The sequence below is a fragment of the Sphaeramia orbicularis genome, chromosome 12 (genome assembly GCF_902148855.1).
Source record: "Sphaeramia orbicularis chromosome 12, fSphaOr1.1, whole genome shotgun sequence".
Taxonomy (NCBI): domain Eukaryota; kingdom Metazoa; phylum Chordata; class Actinopteri; order Kurtiformes; family Apogonidae; genus Sphaeramia; species Sphaeramia orbicularis.
This window is the reverse complement of record NC_043968.1, coordinates 59,037,145-59,055,809: the sequence shown is the minus strand read 5'-3', so window position 1 is coordinate 59,055,809 and position 18,665 is coordinate 59,037,145. Positions and strand designations below refer to the sequence as shown.

The window sequence follows — 18,665 nt, the reverse complement described above, 5'->3', positions numbered from 1 at the left end:
TGCATATTCAGTCCAAAATGGCGGACCTCCTGTTAGGTGCATTTTATGTGTGTGCCCACCAGGTGAAACCCCATGGTTAGGTGTATTTTTCCTTTCTGTTGGAGGCACTATTGAGGTTTTTGGTACCCTCATACCCAGTGTAGTTGGCTGTAGAAATCTGCCTTGTTATAATGAAGAGAAGAACTAACAGGGCTCAGGCATGTTTTCAGATATATTACCTTTTATTAGCTAAAGATTAGAGAGTTCATGTGAAAAATCAGCATCTTAGTATTAGAAGTTTTTTATACTTCAGTCTCATTACAGTTTCTTCTGCTTGGCAAAAAGCACATTTAGCTCATTTCACTCTTTACACTGTTCCCACACATTCGTTGACACGTCAGTAAATGTGTGTGTAGACGACATACAACATCACACAGAACCGTGTAATGAGCAGAGGAAGGCCCATGTGGTGGGTTTGAGGTCAGGACGTTGTTCACAGCTTCACGCCATCGGCAGCTCGTGGTAGGCGGCGTATTGTCCAGTCACATGATGATAAATCTGCACAAAAACCAGACCACAGCCATTATCAAATATGCACTTTTCTTTTGTCTTTTGGGTTATGTGGTGAACTCTGTTAGCTAAAACACAAATCATGGTCATAATTGTAGCTGAACTATGAGGGAGCTGTAGGCAGACCCTCCCTGAACAATACACACATATACACATACAACATATTTTAATTTATTTGGATTTTTCTAATTCTTACTGTTTATTTCATATTATGTGTTGATCCACTGAAGATGGATCCTATTTAATTGACTGATACATAGGTTAGTGTGATTTTGGTGGGTTGTTTCATTGTTTTGGTTCCGCTCTATTTCTCTGAGGTGATTTAAAGCTGACCAGTTGTCATGAAGGCGCACCCATGATTGTAGCGTTACCAAGGGCCTAGTGTGAGCCATCAACTTCATTTGGGGAAACTACGGTGGACTGAAGGGAGAATTTGGGGAGAGAGTGGAATTATGTTTGGTTTATTGTTTGTTTCTTTGGTGTAGGATGTTGTTTATTAATTGCAGTAAAATGAATACAATTTATTTCTGAGGCTGTGGTAGGGATGAATGTTGTTTTCTGTAAATAAGGTATATATACATTCTGAATAACCCTCCCTTGATCTGTCGGGGAAATGGTTGGGGTTGGGGCCTTCACATAGGGGCTGGTTGCTGTTTTTGGGCGGTGGTGGTGGTTGGGGGGGCTCCAAGCCCATTACTGCTCTGATGTTGCATGCTTTAAAGCAGTGTTTTTCAACCTTGGGGTCAGGACCCCATGTGGGGTCACCTGGAATTCAAATGGGGTCACCTGAAATTTCTAGAAATTGATTAAAAAAAACACAACTTACTAATAAAAAATATCTGGTGAGTTGAGAAAGACTATCACAATCCATAAAAGACATGACAAACTGTGAAACTGAAACTGAAGCACTGTGGTACTGTTTATCTTTCAAATGTTCATTGTGGTCAGTTTCAGATGCTGCAGCTCTTTCATAATTCATAGTTTGAGTTATTGTTTGTTCAATATTAACTGTCAGCCTTGTAAATCCAAGCTGGACTGACTGTACATATCCTGACCAAGGAAAATAAAATTCTCACTTTGTGCAGTGATCTACACCTGGCTTTTCTGCCTCCGTCCAAAATAATATGCATTCTATAGACTAAATGTCATCTAAAATTAACATTTATTTGCAACATAGTATAGCAAATTATTACATGATCAAAAATAAATCAATTTTCGAAAAAAAAAAAAAAGTCTCAGTTTTGAATATCTGGGGTCGCCAGAAATTTGTGATGTTAAAATGGGGTCACGAGCCAAAAAAGGTTGGGAACCACTGGAATAAAGAAAAAACAGTAAAAAGGAAAAGAGCTCGCCAAAGTTAGATGCTGTCGTCTTTGTCTGGGTTCACACATCAGCTACTGCTGCCATCCACAGCTTAGTAAGGGAGCAGTTTTACACTGCAAACCCTACATGAACAAACATTTAATCATTTTTATTGCTTTGAATGTTCTGTCTCTAGATTTCTGAATACATGTTGTCCTGTTCTGACCATAAAGATTAAAACTACAATAAACACTTGCTTACATCTTCTTTCACTCAGGAACCAAACTCAGACTCAAGCCCGGAAAGAAATAATTTGATATTTACTGTGAAAATCTGTATGATGCTAAACCTTTTGGCCATATTGCTCAGCCCTAATTTTAGTCCAATAAAGGTTTTTAGATTGTACCATTATTACACCAGTAGCTAAAATAAGGCCAGTATCAGTTGTATCTCTATAAACCAGTGACCTCACAGACAAACTAATCACAAATCTGAAAACTTGCAGTTATGTTGTACATGACACTTCCTTATCACCTCTGTATTTAGGTTTGTTTAAACATGCATAAGGTATGTGTGATAGATGCACAAAAAGGGTTATTTATCTTTTGATATTGTCTGCTGAACTGTTTTTTGTTGTATCGTTAATTTCTTTCCTGCTATTTTTATTATAGTTGAATTGAGCAACTGTAACACACGACAATTTCCCCCATGGATTAATAAAGTACTTTGATACTGATTCTGATGATACCGAGTCCATAAATCACATCCAATTGTCATTCTGCCTCTTTACACTTGATAATGAAGAGGAAGTGGATGAAGTTGATAAAAAAAAGTGTAGATAAAACTCCACTGAAAGTTTACTTTAGATAAATGAATGAACGTAACCCTTTCTGAATCTTACGTTATCCTCCTAAGTTTAGAGAGTTATAGTAAATGTGAATACAGGCTACAACATGGGTGTCAAACTCATTTTAGTTCAGGGGCCACATGCTGCCCAATATGATCCCAAGTGGGCTGGACCAGACAAAAAAAAACATAGAATAATAACCTATAAATAATGACAACTACAAACTTTTCTCATGTTTTAGAGTGAAAAAATTTAATTACATTAAGGGAATTAAGGAAAATGCAACTTCTACAAACTAAACATGAACAACCTGACATTTCTTTAGAAAAATAAGTGCAATTTTAACAATATTATGCCTCAGTTTATCATTTGCACATGTACATTACAACTTACAGATCACAGTTCATCTACAAATACACAAAACATTTAATAACATGCAGAATATTGTTAAAATATCATTTAAGACATGTCATGTTGCTCATATTTGTTCAGATTATTCACTTTTTTGTGAAAGGATAGTTTGTCAATATGAACATTTTCATGTAATTTTAATTTTCGTACTAAAACAGAGAAATTTGTAGTTGTCAGTATTCATAGGTTATTATGATAGAATTTTACAGGTCTGATCCACTTTAGATCATATTGATCTATATGTGATGAATTTGACATCCATGATTGTTAAAATCTTCACTGTAATATTTTGCATTTCACAAATTCATACCGTGGGCTGGATTGGACCCTTTGGCTCGCCGGTTTTGGCCTAGGGCTGTATGTTTGACACCCCTGGGCTACAATGTTCGGACCGAGAGATGAGTTTCTTAAAACCAAGATGTTTGATTTAAGAACCGGATAGCAACACAGGTAGTGTTAACCCAAACATCCACCACCGACCCTAAGCATCTACTGATATAAACAGTTTAATACCTGCTGATCCACTGATCCCATAAATACATGTGAATAATTAGTGTAAAATACAGTTTAAAATACATCGTTTCATGGTCATCAGATATGACCCATTTGGATGTTCAGAAGTTCCGTAGTTACCGTGGAAACACCGTCATCTTCTACAACATCGATTCACCAGTAAAACCCATGGAGTTGATCAATGACAGTGGATGGACACACTTGTTTTTATGTTCAGTTAATGATATATTTTGTTGAAAAAGTCACTTTTTCCTAATTTTTTTTTTCTGATTTGATATAATAGCCTTTGAATTTACTCTGAGCTTTTATGAACATCTACATGATCAGCAAGTTAAATCTAGGAAAATACCTAGTTTTCACTGCAAAATGCAGAGGATTGTATTATAATAAATGGTGATAAATCACTTGGGAAAGACAAAAAAGTCATTTTGAAGTTGTGACAAAACTAGCTGTGAGTCTTTAAGGGTTAAACACGACTCACGCTTATTATGTTTTTTTTTTGTGTGTGGTCCTACCTGCCGTTCGATGTCAGCCAATAAGCTGCTTGCTCCGAGGCGAAACAGGTGAGGGCAGAGCCAGTCGTTACCCAGCTCCTCTTTGATGAGGGTGAGCCACACCAGAGACTCCTTGGCGGTCCGGATCCCCCCCGCCGGCTTAAAGCCCACCTAAGGACAACGCACAGCAATGAAGAGGACAAATAGTCGACGCACTGGGAATTGACACAGCTTTTAGTATCTGCACTCAGAGCCAAGAGGGTTCAGGCCACGTAAATACAATACAGATTGTTTGTCTTAAGCCATATTCCGTTTGGAATTTCTGAAATGGAACTGACTTTACCAAGGCTTCACCCGTTGGTTGCTGGGATAGACTCCAACCCCCCGCGACCCTCTCAAGGATTAATGAATAAAGCTACAAGTGCCGGCAAACTGAAGGAATATTCAATGACAGTAAGCAGCGTCCTCCTTTAAATCCTCCACTAACCGAAGCTTATCCACAACTACACATGATACATGTCAATGTACTGTTCCATTTAACATCCACACAGGACCAAATACATAAAATACATAAATACATGAAACAGAGAAGAGGCTCTCAACCTTCTGATTAATAAGAATCCAAGCACCACTCTCCCACATAAATTAGAAAGAAACTCTGTAAGAAAACTAAAAGAAAAACAAATACATGTTATTCCTCCATCAGCTTTAACAAAATTACATTGTGATTCTGGGTTATACTTCAGCACCACATATTCTAGAGTTTACTGGTATTTTACTGGTCTTCCACATAACCTTTTAGCTTCAAATCAATACATTTTGTATCACTGTAATGAGAGGACATTAGCTGTCAGACAGTGTTTGTCTCTACTTGATAATGAATCCTGACCAGTGTGGTGACATTTAAATCAACCCAGTAACTGAGATTATGACTTTTAGACGTAGACGTTTCTAATAAAGCATTATAAAGCCTAAACACTATTTTAAAACAATCTCCTAAAAACCTGAGAGTGTTCAGAAAACCTGCTAGGATTGTCAGTGTTCACTAAAAGTTTTATTTCTCAGTATCTGAAGCAGATAGAAACATGAAATAAAAACTGAACTTTTATCATATATTGATACTTTTGGTCTAATCATTAGTGTTAATGTGAGATGAATAACTCTGTATATCTGAACCTGATGAGACCTTGTTTTATTTATACCAGTCGTTGTGGTTTTTTAGCTGCGGTTTCTTTTTGACTGGGCCGATTTTCAGCTTTTCTAGTAATTCAAAGAGACTCTAGTATCAGCACATGTTCACTTTATAAACATGAAGTTTGTAGGTTTATAGCTAATAAATTCACGCTACCATCAGTTGTAGCTCAGCTGAGGCTATTGGATCTGTATCATGATCAAGAACAGCTACTAACATACAGCTTTATGAACTATTTATTGTCAAAGAGGAATGAAAACACAGTGCATTTCCCATATTGACCTATACCTTCTCCGTCTGTAACTCATAAGCATTTGTTTTCATTGTATCCAGTGTTAAAAGGTTAATTTGATGTTTATTTCTGCTGATTTATTAACTATCTTTGAGAATTACAACAAAACCTTCTCCAACTACTGGCTGAAATAAAAGATGATGACTGCGGACTTCCTTGGCGGAGGTAATAGTAATAATAATAATAATAATAATAATGATGATGATACTACTGTTACTACTGCTACTACTACTACTACTAATAATGATAATAATAATAGTGATGATGATGATTATGATGATACTACTATTACTACTGCTACTACTAGTAATAATAACAATAGTAACAATAACAATAATAATAATAATAATAATAGTAATAATAGTCTTTTTCTTTAAAAAAAAAAGGGGGGGGGTTATATAAGTATACTCTTTTTCAGATGTGTAAATATCACTAAATTGTATGAAGTATTTCTTTTGTACAACAGTATAAATGTCTTCTTTAGTTGTCTTATGTTCTTAATTTGCTTTGGGCATTTGCTTTTGTTGGTGGTTGTATTGTTCTTTTGATATGTCTGAAATAAAACATTCATTCATTCATTCATTCATTCATTCAAGGTCCCATGGGACACACCAGGGAGGGGTGTGACTTCAGCTCCTTTGTTCACATCACTCAGCCTTATTCTAAAAAGTAAAGTTCTCTTCCTCCGTAATTGGGACACCATCCATTCCTACCCAAATGCAGGGGTAAGTTGTTGTACCTTGTGGCCTGTGCTCAGGAAGTAGTCGCGGATGGCCCTCACCATCACTATGGCAACAGGATATGTAGCGTTGACCGCCTCCTTTCCCGTGGACGTCTTGATGAAGTCTGAACCTGTTGGGTTTAAAATGTGAGTGTAGTAAAAGTCAGGCAGATCTTTTTATCTGTCGGTGTTTTCCATTCAAAGCTCTGCAGGAAGATTTCACCTGAGAGGAGCAGCTGAAGCAGCGAGCGAGTGCACACAGCGAACGGACAGGGCATTACTCTGCCTGAACATATGCTGCTGCTGATGGCTAACAGAGGGCAGCTGCATGCTCATCAATAAAAGCCTTCATTTTTCCTTCCCTTCCTTCACAGCCAATTATGTTTTATCAGCTTTCCTGATAAAAATAGAAGATGAAATGACGCTCTTTTAATAGATTACCCACAAACTGCGGACTAGAGGAAAGAAAGAAGAAAAAAAAAAAATCAGCCCTTCTGCCTCCCTGGTGTATAATGACTGTTCATTACTGAACAGAACAAGATGAACATTTTCCAGTTCATTAAAGACATGTTCTATGTATTTTTCCAGTCAGGTCTTTTTTTCAGCCTCTCTCCCCTCTTCCTCAAACTGGCATAATCCTTAAGATTCGTTATGGGGAGTCTTAATTACCAGATAATGGATAACGGTTATTAAATGCGGGTGGCGGTAATGAAGCTCTATTCATTTGCGTGGGCAGGGGGATACTGGCAGCGAACAGCGCAGTAAAATAGCCTGCATCAGAGATTAATAGGTGAAATTATCATTCAATTTCAGGAATCTCATACGCAATTCATAGGAACAAGGGGAGATTAAGGAGCGAGTGTGGTGACAAAAGCAATGCATTTTAATAATGATCTCTATCAGAGCCCCTGACAATTTGGTTCTGTAATCGGCTTATTATGCGATGGCTAGTTAAGCATACAGTGTGTGTGTGTGTGTGTGTGTGTGTGTGGGGCTGTGTATTGCTAGGTTATGGGGACGTGTTTCCACAGTTACTAGTGGGGACTCAGCAGGTCCTTGTAAAGTAAATCATTAAGTATAAGTCGTGAGGGTTTTAAGGTCAGGTTTAGGCCTGGGTTTGAGTTAAGCCTCCTGGAAATTAATGTGATGTAATGTCCTAAAGACATGTACGTGCATGTGTGTGTTTGGGGTGGGCATGGTTTTCTGCATTTATGTCAAGTCCGATTCACTAGCAAGATGTAGTTGTGGATATTTTATCACCAAGGCTGCATTAAGCGTCTCTCACTGACAGTACGATGTATGATGAATGGCCGATGATTGTTGCTTATATTGTTTATTGTATTTATGATTCACTATTTGAGCCGTGATTGGAGACTGTTAAACTGAATTGCCCATTGTCGGATAAATAAAGTTTTCTATCTACTTTGCTTTAGGGTTGATTTGGTTTACACCGCCAGTTAAAACCCTTGTTTCAGTGTTTTGTTTGTTTCCTTACAGTTGTCTTTTTGCCCTGGAGAGCCAACAGGGAAGGCATATCCTCCTGGTCTCAGTCAGGTCTGGTAGCTACTTTACTGGAAAAAATATCAAATGGTTTTCTAGCAAAGAAATGATGACAGGTGGCATGAAGGACTTCCAACACATAAATTGTAGAAAGACTGATTTTAAAAATTACACTCTGGAAGCAAAATTACAACCTATAAAAAAAAGAAGAATGGATGCCCACCCCAACGCCCCAGGAAGCTAATGCCAGTTTATGAGGTCCCCAAACTGATGGAATCAAAGGTGGAATCATTAGGTTTGCTTTTCCAAAAGGCAAAAACAGACAGATTGTAAAGTGGTAGCACCACAAGGTGGACAACAGTAGGAATTTTATCAGCCTCACAGCTCTTCACACACTGATTAACACACAGACCCAAAATGAAAAAAATCATACATGTCTAATAAACTTAGTCTTCAAAATCAACATTCATTTGTCCAATATCATAATTACACCTATAAACATCCCAATAGACTTGACAATATCTACAGTCTGCTCTGATTCTTCAAGATATAAATGCACTGATTTTGCCCATTTCTGATTTCCTTTCTAACAACTATAACAGATTTTTTAAAACATGTTTTTCAATAGAAAATTCATCTTTATAATCAGAATAACCTTTACATTCAATATTATTGTCACTCATAAATCTCTAAATGAACTTTTTCAATTACCAGATTTTTTTTCAACAAATAAAATTAATCTGGATATTAATCATAGTGGGTTATATCTGACATTACGGAGGGTGGAGGTTCAGTGATCAGTCACATTTGTTTATCTGAATGAAGCCAAAACTACTGAGCCAATTTTTTTAAGAAACATGGTGGAGGGATAGGACTCAAGCCAAGGAAGAGCCCATTAAATGTTGGCAGAGATTCATAAACAAAAACAGAAACCCACATATTTTTTATAGAGTTTGGTTGTATTAATGAACTTGGCGGATGCGCTGTGGTGCAGTTGTACATGTTTGGTTGTGACATTATGTACAACACACACCTCATTTTACTTATATATAATAAGTATGTGTAAGTAACAGACATATATATAAAATAAGTATTTGGGGCAACACAGTGGTGCAGTGGATAGCACTCGTGCTATAATTCAGTTTCATCCATGGATCAGCTGTTTTGCTGTTATGCTTTAGTAACTTGAAAACTCAGCAAAACCTTCAGAGCCAAAACTAATGCACAGTTGCAGTTACATGACTCAAATGCCGCTTTTCCATTGACAGTTTCCGCTCAACTCAGCACGGCATGGCTCGGTTTGGTAAAAAGTGAGCTGCATTTCCATTTCGCGTATAGTCTTTCCTCACTATGGTTGCCATGGTCATCCAAGTAACACAGCATAAACAATTGTGACCTAATGTGCAGGATGATACTTAGATCTTTATTTCATCATTTCTGATCTTAAACATTATCTAAACATATTTTCTGGGAAGAATATAGTTGTTTAGACTTCAAATCAGTGGCCGATTTATCAAGGTTGAACTGATTTGAAAATTTGTGCCAATGTTCGCTGAGATTTTCACACTAGTTTCGCACCCCACTTCATGAAACGATGACATAATATTGGTGAATACTTCAGTTCCACTTCAGATCACTTGGAACCTAGAAATAGTATTTAATAGTATCTGATGGTCCCTGCTCTCACACAGTGGAAACAACTAAACAGTCATGGCGAGTCAAGGCCAGTTGTGTTGATACTTTTGGTAGAAAAGCATCAAAACACCTGACTCTTTGGTCTAGACTTTCAGCCCTTTCAAAAGTGCAAGTGAAGCCTCTTTCAGATCAGTTGTTTCTGATAATAATCTAGATGGTTTAAACTTTTGCACCAATTGCAGGAAGTTACAAAAAAAAAAAAAAAAACACTGAAGAAGAATGAAAAATGAGTGGTGTCTCATGATTGAATCTAAATGATGAGGGAAAGATCACAATGACACAAACACCCCGGAGTATGACGAGTGGAACTGACCAGCCATCATGGACACCAGACTGGCCTTGTAGACGTTGGTGAAGGTGCCCAGTTCTCCAATAGCCAGGATGGTCTTCATGTGAGCGTCACCGCAGGCTTCTCGGAACTGACAGATCTCATCATACATGGCTGCAAAAAGACAACGACAGGGTCACTCGAAGAGATGAGGACTAAAACAACTTCTTTAAGAGTTTCTGTTCTGACTTTGGATTTTTGGCAACACAGCACTTGATTATTTTCACAAACTTTATTCAAACACTAAATGTTCTGCTCCTATCTGCTCCTGCAGATCTCAACTCAATAACATATCAGGTTTATACATACAGGGTGGGGAAGCAAAATTTATAATGAACATTTAGTTGTTCTTTCTCAGCAGGCACTACGCCAATTGTTTTGAAACCAAACATATATTGATGTCATAATCATACCTAACACTATTATCCATACCTTTTCAGAAACTTTTGCCCATATGAGTCATCAGGAAAGCAAACGTCAAAGAGTGTGTGATTTGCTGAATGCACTCATCACACCAAAGGAGATTTCAAAAATAGTTGGAGTGTCCATAAAGACTGTTTATAATGTAAAGAAGAGAATGACTATGAGCAAAACTATTACGAGAAAGTCTGGAAGATACTATTAAAGAAGAATGGGAGAAGTTGTCACCCGAATATTTGAGGAACACTTGCGCAAGCTTCAGGAAGCGTGTGAAGGCAGTTATTGAGAAAGAAGGAGGACACATAGAATAAAAACATTTTCTATTATGTAAATTTTCTTGTGGCAAATAAATTCTCATGACTTTCAATAAACTAATTGGTCATACACTGTCTTTCAATCCCTGCCTCAAAATATTGTAAATTTTGCTTCCCCACCCTGTATATACAGATTTATCAGCTCAGTGACTGATTTTATTTGTTGTGTTATAGTCAAGATTGGGCCTAAAATTTGCAAGATTGAATTTGTACCCATTCAAAAACAGATTATTTACTATTTATAATGAAGATTTCTTTGTTGCCTTTGTGTAAAATGGAGAAATTACACAGTGGGTGGATCTTTGATTTTTCTGACGACAATACATTACACTGGCTGAATGTGTGTGTTGAGTGTGTGCTGATTCTAAAGGTTTGCATTACTGTGTACTGGGATCCCGTTGGTTTATAGTTTTGTGACAGCATGACATTAACATCATACACAAATCCATATGTAAGACTCATAAAATCATATTTTTAAGCTTAAAATTCAGATCATGTGGTTTTACATTTTTTTTATGGACCCATGATGTTTGTTGTTTATCGATTCACTTGTTAATTAAATGGGACTACAGCATCCATTTACATTCAGCATCAAAAAGGGCCATGATTCCGTAAAACACCTTATAGAAGGACACATAACAAAATCTACAATTTTACTAATCTAAAACTAAGTTAAACTAAAAATTTAGAGACTGTTGCATTTAATACAAGCAAAGAAAACACAGTAATTGAAAATAGACCAGATATTGTTAAACTGAAAAGCTGTGTAAATGCTCTTAGAATAAAAAAAATAATCCTGTTCATCTGCTGAGATTTTATTCAAACGACTGTTTTAGCTTGTTACTAGATAAATTTAACTCAACACTAGTTGGATAAAATTAGACAATTTTTTATTTTCTAAATTTTTTAAAATTTATTTTCTACTTCAACAGATCAATAAAAAATGCTAATTATCAGATTTTTTGAATCATGATAATTATCTTTAAATTAAGGATATGAATGATGATGCATTTATTCTTTTGTCTTCAATGTTTAATTTGTTTATTTTATCAACTAAAACACTTGTTTCATAATGTTTCAGTGACTTACGGTGTTGCTCAATTTCATGTGTGCATATTTTGATGCTGAAAACCATTTAATCAATGTGACGATTCTCCATGTTCAACCTCTAGATTTGGGCAATTTCAGCTTTTCAGTAAAGAGTAACATAGAAGAGTAATTTAAAATCATGAATAACAATGTGGATTTGTCAGTTTTCATTGGACAGAAACAATGATTTGACAACTATTATGACATTTACTGTGATTATTGATGGATTGACTGAGTATTTTTTAGTTCAAAAACATTGTTTTACTCTTTTGTGCAGTGAGGACTTATGTGTCCTCTAAATACAGCTTTGGGACCTCTTCCATTGCAGACCAATGCTGTTTTCGGGTTTATTTACCACTAAGGAGCGAGGATCGTACATGGATGCACCGTTCCTCATCGGCCTACCTTCCCACTGTCCTGTGATCGCCAGCATCCTGTTGATGACGATGTCAATCTCGGTGGCACCGTCGTCCACAGCCATACGCACTTCCTGCAGACGAGTCTCCAGCGGCGTCTGGCCCGCAGGAAAACCAGTGGCCACTGGGAAAAGACAGAATGACAGGTTTCACTCATGATCCTGGTGGTTTTACTCCACACATCAACACTGGGACACCACTCAGCTCCAGTTGACAGCAGTGAAAGTCTGTGTCACATGACTCACCTGAGGCCACAGGGAGGCTGGAATTGGCCGCTTTGAGGGTTTTAACTGCATCGGCGACACGAGACGGATACACACACACTGCACCCGTCGTCACTCCTGCCTCAGCAGAAGAAGAATGGTTAGAATCAGTGGTCTGTGTCGCCCTCTAGAGGCTCATTTCAGCCCTGAACACACACAATCACACACATCCTGCCTGTTGAACAGTCAGGATCTCAGTCGGAGAGGTGGAAAATATTCAGTTTTTTAACTCCAGTAGAGGTACAGATACTTGTGTAAAATAAAAATTAAAAAAAAAACAAAAGTCAGAAGTACTGATTCAACCTCTGTGTTGCTGTAAAATGGAAAAAGCACAGGCTCTGATATACAAATGTTAAGTTTAAAAGTAAAAACGGAAACATGGAGAACATTTCAACTGGCTGTTCCTGTGTAAAGTGATTTTAAACTCACATCATGATAATAATATAGATTAAATTCACTCCAATGTGTGCCCTGTCTTGGGGCTTAATCTTACCATGTTTTAAAATGTCTACATCTCCCCCTAGTGGCTAAAGGTTAAAGTTTATAGAATTATAGTGGCAAATGTTAATGTATAAACAATTACAAGAGTAAATATAAGACACAGATTAAACAAATGTTGTCTTAACACATAACTATCCCTGTTATGGTTCTAAAAGGTCTGTAAAGAAGGACTCTGGCATTTACAGATGTTTTTTTTTTTACAATGAAGCATGTTAGGGATTTTAAGATAAATTACACTTGCATCAAATGTCATTTCCTATTAAAGCAAATACAATAAAATCATTTATTTGAAACTCTGATGAATGTATGTGAAATGTACAGCATAAAACATTCAAACAATTCTAACAGTTAATATTATTTAATATTTTACAATGTGCATCATGAAACCTCTATATCATAAAGAGGAGTAAAAGTACATTTCCAAATGAATAAGTATGTTTACTTGAGGTTAAAATATTTGTACTATTTGTGCAGATGGTATGAACAACCACCGCACACCATCACTATGCAGAACCCCAGACGGTGTGTGTGTGTCTGTGTGTGTGTGTGTGTGTGTGTGTGTGTGTGTGTGTGTGTGTGTGTGTGTGTGTGTGTGTGTGTGTGTGTGTGTGTGTAGCAGACCTTTGTCATGCATATCCATGCTCTTGAGCAGGTCATATCTCACGGGTTGGATGGCTTTCAGACACAGCCGGTGGACATTGGACGGTGTGTCATCTCCAGCCAGAGTGGTCAGGTCGATGCAGGTGACAGCCTTCAGCAGCCAGGCAGCCTGCAGGCCAAACACAGCCACAGGGATGCAAGCATTAGCCAAAACAACGCTCCAGGAGGAACATCAAAACAAATACTGTATTTCTCTTCATCTTCATAGTGGCTGATTCTAAACCGTTCATTTTTGACTGTTCTATTTACAACCTGTCAAACGTCTGGTGTGTTTTGGGAGGATTTAGCAGCAGAAATGGAATATATGAAAGTCATTATGAGGTTTTTGTTAGGAGTGTTCTTCTAAAGTCAAACATGTTGCACTGCCATGTTTCAATCTACAGTAGCTCACAATGGACTTCTTCCTCTCTTTTTTTTATTTTACAGCACATTCCATCCATAACTAAGATGCATTATCATCATCTACCATATCTGAGTGAAGACCAGAATTATTAGCAACTAAAAACAAAAAAACAAAAAAAAAACAGAATGGATCAAACAAAAACTATCTCTAAGGGGGGCATATCATCATTTGAGCACAATTTTACAAATAACACACAATGAACCACTCCATTTGTATACTTAGTAGAATTACTGCTGTGCTCACTCCAAAAAAGAAGCACATTTCTACACTGCAGGACCACAGAGGAAATTAATGCAAAGACACAAGTAGATGCATCGATGCACTGAGTGAAACAGTTTCCCTAACAAGTGTTATGACAAGTAGGGTTTCACTCTTGACAGAAATGGCAGTCATTATGTAGGTGATTAGGTGATTACTGCATGAACATCATTTATTTTCAGCCCCGAGTACAGGAACGTAACCAATACGACTGCCCATTGCACTCATGGTGTTAGAGCTGTGTTAATCTAACACCATGATAAATAAAACACCATACAGGAAACTGAACTGTAAACATAATAGGACAAACCATAGAACAACTGTGTGACAGAACACATTTTAAGGTCCATAAAGCTACATTATTGTCTGTGTATGTTTGCACCTAATGTGCGGTGTTTCACCTTTTTTTCACAAACAAAACAAAAAAGGAAAGAGCTTCAAGACAACATCTGAAAATGTCTGTTACAGTTGCACTTTACCATGAACCAAGTTAGCACGAGTGTTAGCCCCTGTAGCATTAGTACCCACTGGTTGTAAAGGGCAAAAACTAGTATCTTGAAGCATAGTCCAAAAAGACTTCCGTGGCTGTATTCATCAAACTGAGGTCTTGTTAAAGTGTTAAAACGAAAAGATCCCATCACTCTAATGCGAAGGTTTGCATTGTACATCATCGTAAGCAGAATACATTTATTTTGTTTGTTAGATAATAAATTAAAGATGATAATTTAGAAACTGGGACAGACACTGCTGACAATGTCTCGACTCATTTTCAACTAAACCATAATTCATTATAATGACAAAACTTATTCAGAAACTGCAGCCAAACTTAGAAACACATCCTCATATCGTTCACTTGATTTATACAATACAGCCTTGTGTATCATCAATTAAATCCTGACAGAGAAAATCAATGAAATTCATTACTGTGTTTAGCCTCCACAGCATATCAAAGCAGATCTTCACCTGAAATGGGTAGAAACCGACATGTTCTGTATGTGAATGTGACGATGGTGGGACATGACAGATCATTTATGTCACTGTGTCTCAGCTGCTGGTGACTCTACCTGCCACTGTTTCTTGGGGGTCTTCATTGACTGGATTTGTTGGGCTCGCTTCAGGACCGCCTGGGTGTTCACTCTGACCTTAGATATCCTCTCTAGGTCTGAGAAACAGAAGAAAAATAAGGGTTTGGTTTATGTTTTCGATTTTAAAACATTTCTATTCAATTTGAGCAGCTGTAACATCATGTCTAAATACGACTGTGTAATGTGTATTGTACTGTTTACAGCGGTGTCAATCAACTAGTCCCATGGTGGCCAGTGTTGTAATACCACTCCATACCACTAGAGTAGTGAGTCACTGTAGCATTCAATCTGCTCTCGGTCCAACGTAAGACAAAAGAATTACCACTGCTATAATCGTACGTCCATGATTCATCATTACAATCATTAACCTTTAAGAATAGTTTGAGGAAAAATTAAAAAGGCGTGGTAACAAGGTTGGAAGTGTTTGTTTAAAACACCTTTAAAACATCCTGAGTGATCTGATGTTCCTCAGATGATAATTAATTTGTCAAATGATCTATTTTTGTAAATCATGTTATTAATCAAAAATACTCTCAAAACGTCCATACTCAGCTTTCTGTGACGCATCATGGGTTTATTAAAGCATTACAAGTAGTACAACAGGGAGTATATTTAAGTCCATTTATAGTTCTCCTTTAGCATTTGTCATTTTAAAGAAGTTTGTGTTGTTTTGTTGTTAAAGAATCAATTTTGTTAAAAACTGCAATAAGTATATGAGCTGCTGGTCCAGTTTCTGACCTCCAACGTACCATATCTGACTTTCACAGATGATTTGTAGAAGTAATGGTGCAAAATACAAGTTATAACTGTAAATACAATTTTGCTTCATAATAAAACTCCAACACATAGAGGTATGTACAGTTGAGAAAACAAGGAGTGTTTCTTTTATCACTATACATACTTGAGTTAGATTTCTCCAAGTTTTTGTCAAATATTGTATTAAAAAACCATTCTAAATTTATGCAAAAATGTTTTTAGCCACATTATAATAGCAAAAAGCCACCAGAGAAGAGGAAATTTTTTTAAAGTTTGGTTGTTACTCGAGTACATTTTTATATGAAGTGTGAAAAATGGTAATTCAGATCATGGATTATGTTCAAAAGATTGACATATTACCTTTTGGGAAGATCACCCAGTCCTATATGACACTGACACATATATAAATAGGTGCTAAATGTGGAAGACAAAATTCCCCTGTATGTTTAAGTTTTATTGCTGTATCCAGTGTTTCTGAAAATTATTTTCTATAAAACGGTCAGAAATGTTCCTGATTGGCGTTTGTCAGGCACATAATGCAGCTGAGGTCATGGTCTATCTGGGCAATTTACTGTAAATAATGGTGTTTGCAAAGGTGGAATTGTGTCTCCGGTTTTGTTCAGTATAAATATGCCTGATCTATCAAAACTGAATAAATGTAATACAGTAAATTCTGTTACCATTCATTTTAACCCTTAAAGACCCACAACTATTTTTGCCACAACTTCCAAATGATATTTTTGTCTTTCCTATCACCATTTATTATATTATTTTCTGCATTTAGCATTTTGCAGGGAAAATATGGTATTTGCCTATATTTAATACACTGATCATGTAGATGTTCACAAAAACTTAAAGAGTAAATTCAAAGGTTATTAGATCCAATCAGAAAAAAATTAGGAAAACAAAATACAACCACTGTCATTTGTCAAACTCCACGGGTTTTACGGGTGAATCAATGTTGCAGAAGATGACAGTGCTTCACTGTGTTCACTGTGGAGCATCTGAACATCCAAATGGTTCATATCTGACGACCATGAAAAGCTGAGAAATTGCATTTACCTGAATTATTTACATGTATCGATCAGGTTAGTGGATCAACAGATATTAAACATTTTAGATCAGTAGATGCTCTTGGTCAGCGGTGGATGTTTGGGTCCTTATGGGTGAAGCTTTGAGAATGTGACTTACTGTAGTGCAGTAGAGAGTCTTTTCACTGTCACATTAGGGTTTGACATGTATTCAAAAGATGGATGACATAAGACAAGAGCTGAGAATAGGCTGAAATGTGTGTTCATGTGGTCATAAATATTAAAAAAAAGTGAGATCTGAGCTGAGGGTCAGAGGTCAATCAGCTGAGGAGGAACACATGGACTGTCATGAGTTATCCATTAAGAACCTCTACACACCATGTACCTTATACAACACTGTAACTACACTAATGTCTGTTCAACTATAAAACTATACAGCTGCTTCAAATAAAATGTGTGTGTTGTTACCATACAGTAATAACAGTTACATAATACTGTTTTCTTCTGTCCTATAGGTCAACCACCTCTAAAATGTTACTCATTAAACTGACTGAATACGAGGCTAATGCTAAGATTTTTTTTTTTATCGTGACTCTTGTCTTTCTAATACTATGTATAAAAGCCAAAAGGCTGGCTGTTTATCATTGTGAAACTGGATTTATTAAGCAATGTAGAAACAGACACTTGAGAAAATTCCACATGTGGACGAACGGATCTAATGATTAATACAGTTTAGCGGATGTAGCATTTAGCTTTAGCATTGTCTGGAGCTCACCGAGTTTGGTCCCTGGGTTCCGGGCAGACATAGTGTAAAACAGACTCCAAATAAAACAAAAACAGTGAATTTAAGACTTAGGAAACAGTAGAAGGTCTTGATGTGACAACTAAGCTGTCAGGATGGTTCTTCTTCTTCTTTGGTTAAATTTCCGGTAGGCTGTTGACCGGAAGGCGCTATGCTGCCATCTACAGGCGGAATGAGGTAGCAACTGTTTTCAACTTGTATTTCTCTAAAATGATAATGGGAACGAAATGCATACATTTTGTAGACTATTAATGCTACTATAGACTTCATAGGCCACTACTTTGTATTATACTTACTTTTTTGGCCAATATTTTTTCCTTTTTTATTCGTTTGATTTTATTCTATTTAGTAAGAACAAAAGTAGTGAGAGGTTCGATGATGGCAAAGCTAAACATCAAAAAAGAAATGTATGTATGAATTGGAAAAAACTGCAGATATTACTGAAATAATAATAATAATAAGAAGAAGAAGAAGAAGAAGAAGAAGAAGAAGAAGAAGAAGAAGAAGAAGAAGAAAGATAATGTACTGAATAGCTGAAAGACTTGTAAAAGTTTATCTTATTTTTACAAACATCTCCATGCCACAAAGATGGGGCTAAATAGCAGAAAAAGTAAATAGAAAATAACAAAAAAGAAGAAAAAAAAAAACAGTATTGTGTAAAAGTCGTGGACCAACAATAGGATTGTTGGTTTAGTAAAGTTCTAGTGACCACACCTATTTCTCAGCCTCTGTATTAAGATCCAGTCTGTACATATGTGAAGTATGTACAGCAGTAAAAACAAAAGTTTAATGGGAAAAACAGCTTCTACAAACCAAACTGGCC

The 18,665-nt window shown here is 36.7% G+C and overlaps 1 protein-coding gene across 1 annotated transcript; it reads right to left on the bottom strand.

Annotated features, from left to right (window-relative positions):
• Window positions 1–200: 200 nt before the first annotated feature.
• Window positions 201–17,962, bottom strand: dera (deoxyribose-phosphate aldolase (putative)). Its single transcript, XM_030149429.1, has 9 exons — window positions 17,816–17,962; window positions 15,233–15,330; window positions 13,469–13,616; window positions 12,329–12,424; window positions 12,073–12,207; window positions 9,830–9,958; window positions 6,340–6,452; window positions 4,138–4,287; window positions 201–537 (listed from the first exon to the last, which is right to left on the bottom strand). The coding sequence occupies exons 1-9, from the start codon at window positions 17,844–17,846 to the stop codon at window positions 481–483; spliced, it is 957 nt and encodes a 318-aa protein (XP_030005289.1). The 5' UTR covers window positions 17,847–17,962; the 3' UTR covers window positions 201–480.
• Window positions 17,963–18,665: the final 703 nt, after the last annotated feature.

Coding starts and splice junctions, on each gene's coding strand:
- dera (XM_030149429.1), bottom strand. CDS start 17,846: ATGTCTGCCCGGAACCCAGGGACCAAACTCG. Junction 15,331..17,815: donor GAACCCAGGGACCAAACTCG/GTGAGCTCCAGA, acceptor TCTGTTTCTCAG/ACCTAGAGAGGATATCTAAG. Junction 4,288..6,339: donor TCCTGAGCACAGGCCACAAG/GTACAACAACTT, acceptor CGTTGTCCTTAG/GTGGGCTTTAAGCCGGCGGG.